The sequence below is a fragment of the Procambarus clarkii genome, chromosome 51, assembly GCF_040958095.1.
Source record: "Procambarus clarkii isolate CNS0578487 chromosome 51, FALCON_Pclarkii_2.0, whole genome shotgun sequence".
NCBI lineage: Eukaryota > Metazoa > Arthropoda > Malacostraca > Decapoda > Cambaridae > Procambarus > Procambarus clarkii.
The window spans coordinates 9517701-9536481 of NC_091200.1; the positions used below are offsets into that span (position 1 = coordinate 9517701).

At 55.9% G+C, this 18781-nt stretch overlaps 1 protein-coding gene across 42 annotated transcripts in view; it reads right to left on the reverse strand.

Annotated features, from left to right (window-relative positions):
- Nucleotides 1–18781, reverse strand: part of shot (dystonin-like protein short stop) — a 629765-nt gene that overhangs the window by 280507 nt on the left and 330477 nt on the right. For all 42 annotated transcript variants that reach the window (XR_011222655.1, XM_069303987.1, XM_069303980.1 and 39 more), the window contains exon 2: nucleotides 16627–16688. Coding sequence is in view for 41 of the 42 variants with exons in the window: in XM_069303987.1 (XP_069160088.1) it covers nucleotides 16627–16688 (62 nt within the window). In the remaining variant the exon portion in view is untranslated. The remainder of the gene's footprint in view (nucleotides 1–16626; nucleotides 16689–18781) is intronic.

Genomic DNA, 18781 nt, shown 5'->3' on the forward strand with positions numbered 1-18781 from the left:
CGACGACGTTTCGGTCCGTCCTGGACCATTCTCAAGACGATCGACTTGAGAATGGTCCAGGACGGACCGAAACGTCGTCGTCCCTTCACCTTCTAGTGTGTGTGGTCTTGTCAACATGCTTTAGCCACGTTATTGTGACTCGTCGCCTGCCTATATTATAATTTTCAGATTGCAGCAAATGGTACAATATTATTTTGTAAATCATACGCGCGTTTTGTTACAACTTTCCCCCAATGTGTAGAGCAATGGCCGTGTGTGTGTGTGTGTGTGTGTGTGTGTGTGTGTGTGTGTGGAGACATGACCACGACATCCCACACTACTGCTGGAAACGTCTTCACTTCTTCGTTAATGAGAAAGAAACGGAAAACTTTAATGAGGAAAGAAACGCCAAATACTTAAGTACTTTTCCTATGGTCTCATACTCTCCAAAATGCACTTTGTAAGTTCCATTAAGAGGAAGGCAGATACTGTAGTGTGGAGCAGGTGGAGGAGGACAGGGCACGGCCAACACGCCCACTGGACACTGTAGTGTGGAGGAGGTGGAGGAGGACAGGGCACGGCCAACACGCCCACTGGACACTGTAGTGTGGAGCAGGTGGAGGAGGAGAGAGGGCACGGCCAACACGCCCACTGGACACTGTAGTGTGGAGCAGGTGGAGGAGGAGAGAGGGCACGGCCAACACGCCCACTGGACACTGTAGTGTGGAGCAGGTGGAGGAGGAGAGAGGGCACGGCCAACACGCCCACTGGACACTGTAGTGTGGAGCAGGTGGAGGAGGAGAGAGGGCACGGCCAACACGCCCACTGGACACTGTAGTGTGGAGCAGGTGGAGGAGGAGAGAGGGCACGGCCAACACGCCCACTGGACACTGTAGTGTGGAGCAGGTGGAGGAGGAGAGAGGGCACGGCCAACACGCCCACTGGACACTGTAGTGTGGAGCAGGTGGAGGAGGAGAGAGGGCACGGCCAACACGCCCACTGGACACTGTAGTGTGGAGCAGGTGGAGGAGGAGAGAGGGCACGGCCAACACGCCCACTGGACACTATTTTTACCCTACCTTTATTCATTTAAAAGTAACAATTAGCCGAGTTTATGTAGAAATGAATTTTATATTAAAATGCATACATTTAATGCACCTACACCCGGGCTCACCCAACTAGGCAGCACCCCACACCAGACACCACCCACCACCACACCCCAGACAGCACCCACCACCACACCCCAGACAGCACCCGCCACCACACCCCAGACAGCACCCGCCGCCACACCCCAGACAGCACCCGCCGCCACACCCCAGACAGCACCCGCCGCCACACCCCAGACAGCACCCGCCGCCACACCCCCAGACAGCACCCACCACCACACCCCAGACAGGCCGCACACCACACCCCAGACAGCACCCACCACCACACCCCAGACAGCACCCACCACCACACCCCAGACAGGCCGCACACCACACCCCAGACAGCACCCACCACCACACCCCAGACAGCACCCGCCACCACACCCCAGACAGCACCCGCCACCACACCCCAGACAGCACCCGCCGCCACACCCCAGACAGCACCCGCCGCCACACCCCAGACAGCACCCGCCGCCACACCCCAGACAGCACCCACCACCACACCCCCAGACAGCACCCACCACCACACCCCAGACAGGCCGCACACCACACCCCAGACAGCACCCACCACCACACCCCAGACAGCACCCACCACCACACCCCAGACAGGCCGCACACCACACCCCAGACAGCACCCACCACCACACCCCAGACAGCACCCACCACCACACCCCAGACAGGCCGCACACCACACCCCAGACAGCACCCACCCCAGACAGCACCCACCACCACACCCCAGACAGCACCCACCACCACACCCCAGACAGGCCGCACACCACACCCCAGACAGCACCCACCACCACACCCCAGACACCACCCACCCCAGACAGCACCCACCACCACACCCCAGACAGGCCGCACACCACACCCCAGACAGCACCCACCACCACACCCCAGACACCACCCACCCCAGACAGCACCCACCACCACACCCCAGACAGGCCGCACACCACACCCCAGACAGCACCCACCACCACACCCCAGACACCACCCACCCCAGACAGCACCCACCACCACACCCCAGACAGGCCGCACACCCCACCCCAGACAGCACCCACCACCACACCCCAGACAGCACCCACCACCACACCCCAGACAGCACCCACCACCACACCCCAGACAGCACCCACCACCACACCCCAGACAGGCCGCACACCACACCCCAGACAGCACCCACCACCACACCCCAGACACCACCCACCCCAGACAGCACCCACCACCACACCCCAGACAGGCCGCACACCCCACCCCAGACAGCACCCACCACCACACCCCAGACAGCACCCACCACCACACCCCAGACAGGCCGCACACCCCACCCCAGACAGCACCCACCACCACACCCCAGACAGGCCGCACACCACACCCCAGACAGCACCCACCACCACACCCCAGACACCACCCACCCCAGACAGCACCCACCACCACACCCCAGACAGCACCCACCACCACACCCCAGACAGCACCCACCACCACACCCCAGACAGCACCCACCACCACACCCCCAGACTCACACAAGGACCGTTGCAAGACACAATATTCAGTAATTATTTTAAGTGAAGCTAATAATCTTCACTGGATTCCGAGAAGAGCCAAACCTGGGTGTGTGGGAGGGTAAAGGTTGGGCGTGCTGGGCGTGCTGGGCGTGCTGGGCGTGCTGGGCGTGGGCGTGCTGGTGTAGCGGGTGGAGGCGTGGTCTGGGCTGGTGCCCCATACTCGCCGTGCTCTGAGTGACACAGCTCAGGAACGACAAACACCGTAGGGTAGAAACAGCCTAAGCTACTCTATCCCTATGAGATATATTTTATTGTCTCAATAAACATACTTGAACTTGAAGGAGGAAACAAGACATGAAAGTGGAGTTAGTGTTATGTCATTTCTTAGTGCTGAGGATAGCTGGATAGCCAGAAAATGGTGTTCATGGATTATAAGCACTACTCCTCTTACTCCTCTAGACAGTCATCATGTTCTGTGACACCTCGAGACCACAAGAGTACTTCCCTCTTGGACCTGATGCCCTCTATATGAAGAACGCCCCCCACCCCAGCGCCCTGTAAGGGTGGCGGTGGTGGGTGGCAACATGGCGACGATGGTTGCCAGGTAGCATGTTTGACTGGCAACTTACTGATGGAGCTTGTTTATCACATTATTATGGCGGCCACTCACCCACAGTGGCGGGGTCTCCGTCAGCCAGAGTGGCGGGGTCTCCGTCAGCCACCACCAAGCCTCAACACTCACCCACAGTGGCGGGGTCTCCCTCAGCCACCACCACCAAGCCTCAACACTCACCCACAGTGGCGGGGTCTCCCTCAGCCACCACCACCAAGCCTCAACACTCACCCACAGTGGCGGGGTCTCCGTCAGCCACCACCAAGCCTCAACACTCACCCACAGTGGCGGGGTCTCCCTCAGCCACCACCAAGCCTCAACACTCACCCACAGTGGCGGGGTCTCCCTCAGCCACCACCAAGCCTCAACACTCACCCACAGTGGCGGGGTCTCCCTCAGCCACCACCACCAAGCCTCAACACTCACCCACAGTGGCGGGGTCTCCCTCAGCCACCACCACCAAGCCTCAACACTCACCCACAGTGGCGGGGTCTCCGTCAGCCACCACCAAGCCTCAACACTCACCCACAGTGGCGGGGTCTCCGTCAGCCACCACCACCAAGCCTCAACACTCACCCACAGTGGCGGGGTCTCCCTCAGCCACCACCACCAAGCCTCAACACTCACCCACAGTGGCGGGGTCTCCCTCAGCCACCACCACCAAGCCTCAACACTCACCCACAGTGGCGGGGTCTCCCTCAGCCACCACCAAGCCTCAACACTCACCCACAGTGGCGGGGTCTCCCTCAGCCACCACCAAGCCTCAACACTCACCCACAGTGGCGGGGTCTCCCTCAGCCACCACCACCAAGCCTCAACACTCACCCACAGTGGCGGGGTCTCCCTCAGCCACCACCACCAAGCCTCAACACTCACCCACAGTGGCGGGGTCTCCGTCAGCCACCACCAAGCCTCAACACTCACCCACAGTGGCGGGGTCTCCGTCAGCCACCACCACCAAGCCTCAACACTCACCCACAGTGGCGGGGTCTCCCTCAGCCACCACCACCAAGCCTCAACACTCACCCACAGTGGCGGGGTCTCCCTCAGCCACCACCACCAAGCCTCAACACTCACCCACAGTGGCGGGGTCTCCCTCAGCCACCACCACCAAGCCTCAACACTCACCCACAGTGGCGGGGTCTCCCTCAGCCACCACCACCAAGCCTCAACACTCACCCACAGTGGCGGGGTCTCCGTCAGCCACCACCACCAAGCCTCAACACTCACCCACAGTGGCGGGGTCTCCGTCAGCCACCACCAAGCCTCAACACTCACCCACAGTGGCGGGGTCTCCGTCAGCCACCACCACCAAGCCTCAACACTCACCCACAGTGGCGGGGTCTCCCTCAGCCACCACCACCAAGCCTCAACACTCACCCACAGTGGCGGGGTCTCCGTCAGCCACCACCAAGCCTCAACACTCACCCACAGTGGCGGGGTCTCCCTCAGCCACCACCAAGCCTCAACACTCACCCACAGTGGCGGGGTCTCCGTCAGCCACCACCAAGCCTCAACACTCACCCACAGTGGCGGGGTCTCCGTCAGCCACCACCAAGCCTCAACACTCACCCACAGTGGCGGGGTCTCCGTCAGCCACCACCAAGCCTCAACACTCACCCACAGTGGCGGGGTCTCCCTCAGCCACCACCAAGCCTCAACACTCACCCACAGTGGCGGGGTCTCCGTCAGCCACCACCAAGCCTCAACACTCACCCACAGTGGCGGGGTCTCCGTCAGCCACCACCACCAAGCCTCAACACTCACCCACAGTGGCGGGGTCTCCGTCAGCCACCACCAAGCCTCAACACTCACCCACAGTGGCGGGGTCTCCCTCAGCCACCACCACCAAGCCTCAACACTCACCCACAGTGGCGGGGTCTCCCTCAGCCACCACCACCAAGCCTCAACACTCACCCACAGTGGCGGGGTCTCCCTCAGCCACCACCACCAAGCCTCAACACTCACCCACAGTGGCGGGGTCTCCCTCAGCCACCACCACCAAGCCTCAACACTCACCCACAGTGGCGGGGTCTCCCTCAGCCACCACCACCAAGCCTCAACACTCACCCACAGTGGCGGGGTCTCCGTCAGCCACCACCACCAAGCCTCAACACTCACCCACAGTGGCGGGGTCTCCCTCAGCCACCACCACCAAGCCTCAACACTCACCCACAGTGGCGGGGTCTCCGTCAGCCACCACCACCAAGCCTCAACACTCACCCACAGTGGCGGGGTCTCCCTCAGCCACCACCACCAAGCCTCAACACTCACCCACAGTGGCGGGGTCTCCCTCAGCCACCACCACCAAGCCTCAACACTCACCCACAGTGGCGGGGTCTCCCTCAGCCACCACCACCAAGCCTCAACACTCACCCACAGTGGCGGGGTCTCCCTCAGCCACCACCACCAAGCCTCAACACTCACCCACAGTGGCGGGGTCTCCGTCAGCCACCACCACCAAGCCTCAACACTCACCCAGAGTGGCGGGGTCTCCCTCAGCCACCACCACCAAGCCTCAACACTCACCCACAGTGGCGGGGTCTCCCTCAGCCACCACCAAGCCTCAACACTCACCCACAGTGGCGGGGTCTCCCTCAGCCACCACCAAGCCTCAACACTCACCCACAGTGGCGGGGTCTCCGTCAGCCACCACCAAGCCTCAACACTCACCCACAGTGGCGGGGTCTCCCTCAGCCACCACCACCAAGCCTCAACACTCACCCACAGTGGCGGGGTCTCCCTCAGCCACCACCACCAAGCCTCAACACTCACCCACAGTGGCGGGGTCTCCCTCAGCCACCACCAAGCCTCAACACTCACCCACAGTGGCGGGGTCTCCCTCAGCCACCACCAAGCCTCAACACTCACCCACAGTGGCGGGGTCTCCCTCAGCCACCACCAAGCCTCAACACTCACCCACAGTGGCGGGGTCTCCCTCAGCCACCACCAAGCCTCAACACTCACCCACAGTGGCGGGGTCTCCCTCAGCCACCACCAAGCCTCAACACTCACCCACAGTGGCGGGGTCTCCGTCAGCCACCACCACCAAGCCTCAACACTCACCCACAGTGGCGGGGTCTCCGTCAGCCACCACCAAGCCTCAACACTCACCCACAGTGGCGGGGTCTCCGTCAGCCACCACCACCAAGCCTCAACACTCACCCACAGTGGCGGGGTCTCCGTCAGCCACCACCACCAAGCCTCAACACTCACCCACAGTGGCGGGGTCTCCGTCAGCCACCACCAAGCCTCAACACTCACCCACAGTGGCGGGGTCTCCGTCAGCCACCACCAAGCCTCAACACTCACCCACAGTGGCGGGGTCTCCCTCAGCCACCACCAAGCCTCAACACTCACCCACAGTGGCGGGGTCTCCCTCAGCCACCACCACCAAGCCTCAACACTCACCCACAGTGGCGGGGTCTCCCTCAGCCACCACCACCAAGCCTCAACACTCACCCACAGTGGCGGGGTCTCCGTCAGCCACCACCAAGCCTCAACACTCACCCACAGTGGCGGGGTCTCCCTCAGCCACCACCAAGCCTCAACACTCACCCACAGTGGCGGGGTCTCCCTCAGCCACCACCACCAAGCCTCAACACTCACCCACAGTGGCGGGGTCTCCCTCAGCCACCACCACCAAGCCTCAACACTCACCCACAGTGGCGGGGTCTCCGTCAGCCACCACCAAGCCTCAACACTCACCCACAGTGGCGGGGTCTCCGTCAGCCACCACCAAGCCTCAACACTCACCCACAGTGGCGGGGTCTCCGTCAGCCACCACCAAGCCTCAACACTCACCCACAGTGGCGGGGTCTCCGTCAGCCACCACTAAGCCTCAACACTCACCCACAGTGGCGGGGTCTCCGTCAGCCACCACCAAGCCTCAACACTCACCCACAGTGGCGGGGTCTCCGTCAGCCACCACCAAGCCTCAACACTCACCCACAGTGGCGGGGTCTCCCTCAGCCACCACCAAGCCTCAACACTCACCCACAGTGGCGGGGTCTCCCTCAGCCACCACCAAGCCTCAACACTCACCCACAGTGGCGGGGTCTCCCTCAGCCACCACCAAGCCTCAACACTCACCCACAGTGGCGGGGTCTCCCTCAGCCACCACCAAGCCTCAACACTCACCCACAGTGGCGGGGTCTCCGTCAGCCACCACCAAGCCTCAACACTCACCCACAGTGGCGGGGTCTCCGTCAGCCACCACCAAGCCTCAACACTCACCTCATGGTTGACAGCTTCCTCAAGGCCAACGCCTATGTACTTGTCTTACACAAATTATGGAAGTAATATGAGAGAACATGTAGTAATGTAGAGGTGTGTGGGAGACTGTCCCGGGTACATCATGGCTCCCAGACGGTACTGTTACGGGTACATCATGGCCCCCAGACGGTACTGTCACGGGTACATCATGGCTCCCAGACGGTACTGTTACGGGTACATTATGGCCCCCAGACGGTACTGTCACGGGTACATCATGGCCCCCAGACGGTACTGTCACGGGTACATCATGGCCCCCAGACGGTACTGTCACGGGTACATCATGGCCCCCAGACGGTACTGTCACGGGTACATCATGGCCCCAGACGGTACTGTCACGGGTACATCATGGCCCCAGACGGTACTGTCACGGGTACATCATGGCCCCAGACGGTACTGTCACGGGTACATCATGGCCCCCAGACGGTACTGTCACGGGTACATCATGGCCCCAGACGGTACTGTCACGGGTACATCATGGCCCCAGACGGTACTGTCACGGGTACATCATGGCCCCAGACGGTACTGTCACGGGTACATTAGGGCCCCAGACGGTACTGTCACGGGTACATTATGGCTCCCAGACGGTACTGTCACGGGTACATTATGGCTCCCAGACGGTACTGTCACTGGTACATTATGGCTCCCAGACGGTACTGTCACGGGTACATTATGGCTCCCAGACGGTACTGTCACGGGTACATTATGGCTCCCAGACGGTACTGTCACGGGTACATTATGGCTCCCAGACGGTACTGTCACGGGTACATTATGGCTCCCAGACGGTACTGTCACGGGTACATTATGGCTCCCAGACGGTACTGTCACGGGTACATTATGGCTCCCAGACGGTACTGTCACGGGTACATTATGGCTCCCAGACGGTACTGTCACGGGTACATTATGGCTCCCAGACGGTACTATCAAGGGTACATCATGGCTCCCAGACGGTACTGTCACAGGTACATCAGGGCCCCAGACGGTACTGTCACGGGTACATCAGGGCCCCAGACGGTACTGTCACGGGTACATCATGGCCCCCAGACGGTACTGTCACGGGTACATCAGGGCCCCAGACGATACTGTCACGGGTACATCATGGCTCCCAGACGGTACTGTCACGGGTACATCATGGCCCCAGACGGTACTGTCACGGGTACATCATGGCCCCAGACGGTACTGTCACGGGTACATCATGGCCCCAGACGGTACTGTCACGGGTACATCATGGCCCCAGACGGTACTGTCACGGGGTGTCTGGAGCAGGGTAGTGACGGGCCCTTAGGCAAGAGGTACCTCCCCTGGCACACACCACCCACCAACTCTTCATTCATCCTCTGCCAACAAGACTTTAAAGTCCGCCAGCCAGACGTTGAAAAGACTCATCAGGCTCTTGATATGGGCAGTGAGATTACGTGCTGGCTAAGGGACGCCTAGCTGGGAATGTTGTCCGTTACTCAGCGCGTTACTTGGTGCGTTACTTGGTGTGTTACTTGCTGCGTTGCTTTTACTTGGCGCGTTACTTGCTGGGTTACTTGGTGTTACTTGGCGCGTTACTTGCTCCGTTACTTTGCACGTTACTTTTACTTGCTGGGTTACTTGGTGTGTTACTTGCTGCGTTACTTTTACTTGCTGCGTTAGTTTGTGCAGGTGGGTGAGGGGTCCGCCCCACCTACCTTAGTTAATACATTAACTATCAAGAAGCTGGCTACTGCGTCTTCACTAACCACTAATAACTACACGGGCAGAACATGTGTGTGTGGGGGGGGGGGAAGTGTCAGGCATACATACTTGCCTTGATTCTGAGGATGAATGCCTCCGCGGCCCGGTCTCTGACCAGGCCTGGCTGGTTGGTTGGTTTTCTGGTCAACCAGGCTGTTAGACGCGGCTGCACGCAGCCTGACTTAGGAATCACAGTCTGGTTGATCAGGTATTCTTTGGAGGTGTTTGTAGAGTTTTATCTTGAACACTGTCCTGGTGGTGGTGGCCAGACCCGGGACACTGTCCTGGTGGTGGTGGCCAGGGCATTACGGACCTAAACTAAGGTGAAGAGTGTCACCCAAGCGCCCCAGAAGGACCTGCATTACCAGAGACGCCGCCAGAAGGAACCTTCGGGAGCTACACACAGCTAAGGCTGAAGACACCATTCAGAATTTACTGGTGTAAACTAGGAGTAGTGTCCCATGCTATCCACCTACTATGGAATATAACAAACTTGAAGTGGAAAGCTACAAGAAGTTGGAAGACCACCAACGTAGTTCCAGTATACAGCAAGGGAAACGATGTAATAAGCTGCAGGTTATGGTGATGGAGACGACCACAAGAGGGTAGTAAGGCCCGAGGAGAGGAGACATCTGCCAGCACACACGGTGGGTCGGCTGTTGTCGCATTAAGGCACGTTTAGTATGTACGAGGCACACGTGTGACGCTCTGCCCATGCACTCTGCACCACGCCCACACTCGTCGAACTCTATATTCATCAAGAAGTGCAAAACACCACTATCATAAGTCCTAAACATCTTTTGGAGACGGAGCCTAGATACTGGCGTCATCCCTGACATACTTAAAACAGCGGAGATTGCGCCACCTCACAAAGTAATGCAAAAAATTATAGCCCAATAGTTCTAACCTCACACATCATAAAAATCTTTTAAAAAGTGCTAAGAACTAAGATTACAAATCACATTAATCACACCATCTGCATAACCCTGGACAACACGGGTTCAGAACATGTCGCTCCTGCCTCTCACAGCTGCTAGATCACTATAACCTGGCCTCAGGTGCCATGGAAGACAAGCAACACGCAGATGTAATATACACACTTTGCAAAAGCTTTCGACAAGTGTGACCAAGGTGTTATTGTGCACAAAATGTGTGCAAAAGGAATTACTGGCACAGTAGGGAGATGGATCTTCAACTTCCTAACGAACAGAACGCAGAGTGTAATAGTCAACACAGTAAAATCCGGATCATCTACTGTGAAAAGCTCAGTCCCCCAAGGTACCGTGCTTGCTCCGGTGCTTTTCCTCATCCTAATGTCAGACACAGACAAGGATACAAACTACAGCACTGTATTATCATTTGCGGATGACACTAAGATTGTCATGCCGTGTCCTCTATATACAATATAGAGGACACGGCAAACCTGAAATCAGATGTAAATCTTTCAATTTGCCACAGATAATATTTTTAATGAAAATAAGTTCCAGCTCATGTGCTATGGAAAAAAATAAAATTAAAAACGCAAATCATATATAAAACGGAATCAAATCACACTATAGAACGAAAACCAATGTAAAGGCTCTAGGAGTAATCCTGTCAGAAGACCTTACCTTAACAGAACACCATAAAGTAGCTGTCACGACTGCAAGAAAAATGACAGGTTGGATAACAAGGACCTTCCAAACAAGGGATGCCATACCAATGATGATACTTTAAGACACTAGTGCTCTCTAGGGTGGAATATTGTGGCACTCTAACAACCCAATTCAGAGCCGGAGAAGGTGCTGACCTAGAGAGCGTGCAAAGATCTTTGACTTATAAAGCGAATTCTAGCGGTAATCTTAATTATTGGGACCGATTAAAATGCCTAAATCTGTATTCCCTTGAGTGCAGGCGAGAGATACATAATAATTTATACATGGAAAATATTAGAGGGGCTGGTCCCAAACCTGCACACAGAAATAACACCACATGAGACCAGGAGGCATGGCAGGATGTGCAGAATACCCCCGTTGAAGAGACGAGGTGCAACAGTTACTCAGAGAGAGTACTCTATCGACATCAGAGGCCCGAGACTGTTCAACACGCTTCCACTACACATAAGGGGCATAACTGGCCGACCCCTCACAGTGTTCAAGAGAGAACTGGATAAGCACCTCCAAAGAATACATGATCAATCAGGCTGTGACTCATACGTCAGGCTGCGAGCAGCCGCGTCCAACAGCTTGGCTGACCAGACGACCAACCGATAAGTCTGGTCGGAGACCGGGCCGCGGTGCTATTGATCCCGGAAGCTAATCAATGCAGGTGGTGTGGGCACTACAACTCTGCCCCCTGGTCGTCACACTACAGCCACCTCTAACACGTCTCTGGATAAGGCCTATAATCACTGCCAGAGACAAGAGTCACCCAGGCACCAACACTAGTGCTGGTGTTGAGGCTGATGACCACAAGTGGCACTGGCAGCAGGCACTATAATCACAACAACACTGCCAGTAATCAAGGCAAGATATAACTGCTACTGGTCACCGCGTGAGGTGAAGGTGTTACGCAGGCACAACACCCATCAGTACGGAGTGGGTGCCGCGGTGGCCCCGGGGAGGGGGAGGGAGGGGGGGGGGGCGTCAAGGGCAGGGTAACCAATGAAGGACCATCATGCAGCACCACCATTATCACCCTCTCTCACTTATCCCATTTAATTCATTAGTAATGCTCGGGCGAGCGTGTGAGGAAGGTGGGGGGGGGGGGGACATGGAGAGGGGCACATCGTGAGAGGAAGGGAAGGAGATTACGGGATATTCATGCCCGTGCCACTTTCTTGTATGGTTAAAACTTCATTAATCAATCGCTGGAGAAGAGAAGACGGGCGGTGATAGTGAAGGGTGGACCAGGGGAGGAGGGTGTGGTGGCTAGCGTCACGGCGCCTGACAGCTCAGTGGACAGCGCTCGGGATTCGTAATCCTGAGGTTCCGGGTTCGATCCCGGGCGCCGGCGAGAAACAATGGGCAGAGTTTCTTTCACTCTGATGCCCCTCTTCTCCTAGCAGTAAATAGAAACCCCGGGAGTTAGACACCTGCTACGGGCTGCTTCCTGTGGGGGGGGGGGGGTGTAACAAAAAGGAGGCCTGGTCGAGGACAGGGCCGCGGAGACGCTAAGCCCCGAAATCATCTCAAGATAACCTCAAGGGTTTACTGACCAAATTGAGTATCATTCAAGTGTCTCACCCCAAGGTACCCACAGCCCCGCTCCTGTGCCAGGTAAGTCCACTACGGGCTCGCCATAGACCGTGCTACTTGCAACTTTTTGTTCCAAGTAGCTGAGTCTACAACAACAACCAGGCTACCTGTCCCCGCACTACCTCAATCACACCAGACATCAATATCCCCACACGACACACTACAGGTGTGGGGTGGCTGGCAACACGACACACTACAGGTGTGGGGTGGCTGGCAACACGACACACTACAGGTGTGGGGTGGCTGGCAACACGACACACTACAGGTGTGGGGTGGCTGGCAACACGACACACTACAGGTGTGGGATGGCTGGCAACACGACACACTACAGGTGTGGGATGGCTGGCAACACGACACACTACAGGTGTGGGATGGCTGGCAACACGACATACTACAGGTGTGGGGTGGCTGGCAACACGACACACTACAGGTGTGGGGTGGCTGGCAACACGACACACTACAGGTGTGGGGTGGCTGGCAACACGACACACTACAGGTGTGGGGTGGCTGGCAACACGACACACTACAGGTGTGGGGTGGCTGGCAACACGACACACTACAGGTGTGGGGTGGCTGGCAACACGACACACTACAGGTGTGTGGTGGCTGGCAACACGACACACTACAGGTGTGTGGTGGCTGGCAACACAACACACTATAGGTACACCACCACACCAGGAGACACTGTTGAGAGGCGGGACCAAAGAGCCAAAGCTCAACCCCCGCAAGCACAACTAGGTGCGTACACTGTACACCACCACCACACCTTCCCAGGAAAAGTGTGACCACCAAGAGTGGTGCTAGAATAACACAGTGGTAGGGAGCTGAACCTCTCCCTCACCACACGCTACCAGACGAGCTGTGATGTCACCACAGGATATATACACCACTACGTCAAGAGGTAGGTGACATGAGCCTCCCTCCGTCACCCTCCGTCACCACCGGTCACTCTCCGTCACCACCGGTCACTCTCCGTCACCACCAGGCCTACTCTCCACACTCTTCACGGATACTGGGCTAGAGTATCTCTCAGACTGCATATAGTCTGCAGAGGTAGACTTGACCGAATGTAAACTGTCGGGAAAACTCTTCACTCACCCTGCATTACTCCCATAGAATGTGAAACAATTTGAAAAGTTTTAAATTCAAGAACTGTCTGAATATTTAATTCAAACTGATACGCTACCCAGAATCTTAGCCAAGTACGGAATCTTTGCATACTGGAGGTACTTTGTGCACGTGACAGTGAGAAAAGAAGCAGAAATATAATTGTACAGTGAAATAATAGATAAAGCCAAGACCCAGCCCAAGCTGCTCCACATGAGGACAACAGTAGTTAAGGAAAAAGTACTGAAACAGAAGACCAGGGAGTACACATTTACAGAGAACGACAGGGAAGTGTGCGAGGAACTCCACAGGAGACAACCTGCTCTCGCACAAGACAGCACATATATATGACTTATTAGTCAATATTTTGCTTATGAATAAGCACATATGTGGTATATTCCAAGTTATATATATTTCAAGGTACTAACTCTTCCTCCCGATTTTCTATACACAAGTTTTAGATATTAGGAATTTATTTTACAGTTTTATTAAACAATAGAGATTTTATACAAAATTTGACAATATCCTGAGTTACTTTAGAATTTATTTAAATACTTTTGTTTTGTTTTATTATTTGTATAAAACTGTAATATCAATATAGGTATAGGTTAAGTACTAATTGTAATTAAGAAGCAATAAAATGCTTATCTTAACATACTAAGAAGGTTAGGTTTGGGTCGTGGCTTTCTATTCAGCTTTTCAGGTAAACTCAAATATTCACAATTAGTATATCGCATATGTACTTATTCACAAGGAAAATATTGACAATAAGCAAATGCGAGAACGGGATGCAACCGAATACCGGTCTTTACAATAGGTGTGTACAATTGGGTGAGCAGCCTACCATGTTTGCGTCAAGAGTGGTTGCTGCCCCGAGGGCTGCCCCCAGGGCTGCTGCCGCCAGGGCTGCTGCCCCCAGGGCTGCTGCCGCCAGGGCTGCTGCCGCCAGGGCTGCTGCCGCCAGGGCTGCCCCGAGGGCTGCCCCCGAGGGCTGCCCCCAGGGCTGCTGCCGCCAGGGCTGCTGCCGCCAGAGCTGCCCCGAGGGCTGCTGCCGCCAGGGCTGCCCCGAGGGCTGCCGCCGCCAGGGCTGCCCCGAGGGCTGCCGCCGCCAGGGCTGCCCCGAGGGCTGCTGCCGCCAGGGCTGCCCCGAGGGCTGCTGCCGCCAGGGCTGCCCCGAGGGCTGCTGCCGCCAGGGCTGCCGCGAGGGCTGAAGGCTGTTGGTCAAGAGTCGTGCAACCTCAAATGATTATTTCCACACACGTGCGCGCGCACAAACAATCCTCCAAAACTTTAACTTTCAAGGAAATTTTGTTTAATAAGAGCTCTCTCTGACGCCCCCACCGTGCCCTCCAGCACCCATAAACTACGCTCTTCTTCACAGTGGTCACATGATAAACAAATAAAACAGGAATAGAACTTGTACAAGAGAACAACAGAAGACGCCACACTCTTATACTTGGTTGTTCGTGCCTAAAGTAAACTGAGTGTATATACACCGAGGACGAGGGAACACCTTCGTCCATTACACCTACAACCAGGTACCTGGTTGATACCTGGTTGATGGGGTTCTGGGAGTTCTTCTACTCCCCAAGCCCGGCCCGAGGCCAGGCTCGACTTGTGAGAGTTTGGTCCACCTTCCTCCCCTACACTACAGGCAGCACACACCACCTGCAGGTGCAGTGTGTGTTGAGGCGGGTCATCATGTGTCACACGTCACCACCCGCTGGTGTTATGTTGCCTGGTAACGTCACGGAGACGAGCCTCAACCGCTACTCCAGGCTCATCCCTACAACTCTTCTGTTGCGATTGAAGTGGTCACATGGTCCAAGAACTTGGCGCCCTAAGTAGCGTACCACTGAAAGAATTATTAGCGATCATGAGGCAAACCGTGGCTAGTGTCACCCCTCACACTACCACTGTATGGAGGCTGGCTCCATACAGTGGTGGAGGCTGGCTCCATACAGTGGTGGAAGCTGACTCCATACAGTGGTGGAGGCTGACTCCATACACAGTTTCAAGTGTATATATGATAGAGCCCAATAGGCTCAGGAATCTGTACACCTGTTGATTGACGGTTGAGAGGCGGGACCAAAGAGCCAGAGCTCAACCCCCGCAAACACAACTAGGTGAGTACACACCTCAAGGGGACCCACACCTGCTCCACCTCTCAATGATAAGTCTCTCTTCTGTATTCACTATCACTCATTTTCAATTGTGGCGCTGCACGCTACACATTACAGGAGTTTGATCAAATGCTCAAACGTATTGTTTGATTATTAGATTAATTATTTTAGATTATTAGATTATTAGAAGACGTCGTAGCTCAGCTGTGTCGCATGCTAATAGGCTGCAGTGTTAGTGTCAAGAACACTGGCGTTGCTGTTGAGAAGGTCGGAGTTCAAGTCCAGGGAAGGGAATCAGCATTAGAAAAAAAAAATCATGTCTAGCCACTTTGACTGGACGGTAGAGCGACGGTCTCGCGTCATGCAGGTCGGCGTTCAATCCCCGACTGTCCCCAAGTGATTGGGCATCATTCCTTTACCACCGTCCCATCCCAAATCCTTATCCTGACCCCTTCCAAGTGCTATAAAGTCGTAATGGCTTGGCGCTTTCCCCTGATAATCAAAACAAAATTTAGCAAAAACAAGACAATAGAAGTAAGTCTAGCTTCGGGGTTGTAGAGAGGTCACCTGCAGTGACTGAGGTCACCTGTCACCTGCAGTGACTGAGGTCACCTGCAGTGACTGAGGTCACCTGCAGTGACTGAGGTCACCTGTCACCTGCAGTGACTGAGGTCACCTGTCACCTGCAGTGACTGAGGTCACCTGTCACCTGCAGTGACTGAGGTCACCTGTCACCTGCAGTGACTGAGGTCACCTGTCACCTGCAGTGACTGAGGTCAACTGTCACCTGTATCAAGCAGGTAACGACTACGCACCATAGCATGGGAGAGGAAGAGTACATGACCTTGTACCTCTCCCTGACCCTATCACCACCGTGAACATTTCTACTCCCACTTCCTGCCTTCACGTCCGTGTCAAACATCTCGTACTTACCTTTTTCAAATGTTTGTTCACCCATTTTGTGAAAGTCTTCTTCTGGATGGCGTCCCTTTCGTCTGAGGAAATAAAAAGATGTATTTAGAGAGTGATAAAGTATCATGATAAGAGTGACCTTCACTCCCAACATCCCCATCATCATCATCATCATCATCATCATCATCATCATCATCATCATCATCATCATCATCATCATCATCATCATCATCATCATCATCAATAATAAAACATCAACACATCACACCACAACATAATCCAGGGGAGGGCTGGTATACAACAGGGGGAGGGCTGGTATACAACAGGGGAGGGCTGGTATACAACAGGGGGAGGGCTGGTATACAACAGGGGAGGGCTGGTATACAACAGGGGAGGGTTGGTATACAACAGGGGGAGGGCTGGTATACAACAGGGGAGGGCTGGTATACAACAGGGGGAGGGCTGGTATACAACAGGGGAGGGCTGGTATACAACAGGGGAGGGTTGGTATACAACAGGGGGAGGGCTGGTATACAACAGGGGGAGGGCTGGTATACAACAGGGGGAGGGCTGGTATACAACAGGGGAGGGCTGGTATACAACAGGGGGAGGGCTGGTATACAACAGGGGGAGGGCTGGTATACAACAGGGGAGGGCTGGTATACAACAGGGGAGGGCTGGTATACAACAGGGGAGGGCTGGTATACAACAGGGGAGGGCTGGTATACAACAGGGGGAGGGCTGGTATACAACAGGGGGAGGGCTGGTATACAACAGGGGGAGGGCTGGTATACAACAGGGGGAGGGCTGGTATACAACAGGGGAGGGCTGGTATACAACAGGGGGAGGGCTGGTATACAACAGGGGAGGGCTGGTATACAACAGGGGAGGGCTGGTATACAACAGGGGGAGGGCTGGTATACAACAGGGGAGGGCTGGTATACAACAGGGGAGGGCTGGTATACAACAGGGGGAGGGCTGGTATACAACAGGGGGAGGGCTGGTATACAACAGGGGAGGGCTGGTATACAACAGGGGGAGGGCTGGTATACAACAGGGGGAGGGCTGGTATACAACAGGGGAGGGCTGGTATACAACAGGGGGAGGGCTGGTATACAACAGGGGAGGGCTGGTATACAACAGGGGGAGGGCTGGTATACAACAGGGGAGGGCTGGTATACAACAGGGGAGGGCTGGTATACAACAGGGGAGGGCTGGTATACAACAGGGGAGGGCTGGTATACAACAGGGGAGGGCTGGTATACAACAGGGGGAGGGCTGGTATACAACAGGGGAGGGCTGGTATACAACAGGGGGAGGGCTGGTATACAACAGGGGGAGGGCTGGTATACAACAGGGGGAGGGCTGGTATACAACAGGGGAGGGCTGGTATACAACAGGGGAGGGCTGGTATACAACAGGGGAGGGCTGGTATACAACAGGGGAGGGCTGGTATACAACAGGGGAGGGCTGGTATACAACAGGGGAGGGCTGGTATACAACAGGGGAGGGCTGGTATACAACAGGGGAGGGCTGGTATACAACAGGGGGAGGGCTGGTATACAACAGGGGAGGGCTGGTATACAACAGGGGAGGGCTGGTATACAACAGGGGAGGGCTGGTATACAACAGGGGGAGGGCTGGTATACAACAGGGGAGGGCTGGTATACAACAGGGGAGGGCTGGTATACAACAGGGGGAGGGCTGGTATACAACAGGGGAGGGCTGGTATACAACAGGGGGAGGGCTGGTATACAACAGGGGGAGGGCTGGTATACAACAGGGGAGGGCTGGTATACAACAGGGGAGGGCTGGTATACAACAGGGGAGGGCTGGTATACAACAGGGGAGGGCTGGTATACAACAGGGGGAGGGCTGGTATACAACAGGGGAGGGCTGGTATACAACAGGGGGAGGGCTGGTATACAACAGGGGAGGGCTGGTATACAACAGGGGAGGGCTGGTATACAACAGGGGAGGGCTGGTATACAACAGGGGAGGGCTGGTATACAACAGGGGAGGCCTGGTATACAACAGGGGAGGGCTGGTATACAACAGGGGAGGCCTGGTATACAACAGGGGAGGGCTGGTATACAACAGGGGAGGCCTGGTATACAACAGGGGAGGGCTGGTATACAACAGGGGAGGGCTGGTATACAACAGGCGGAGGGCTGGT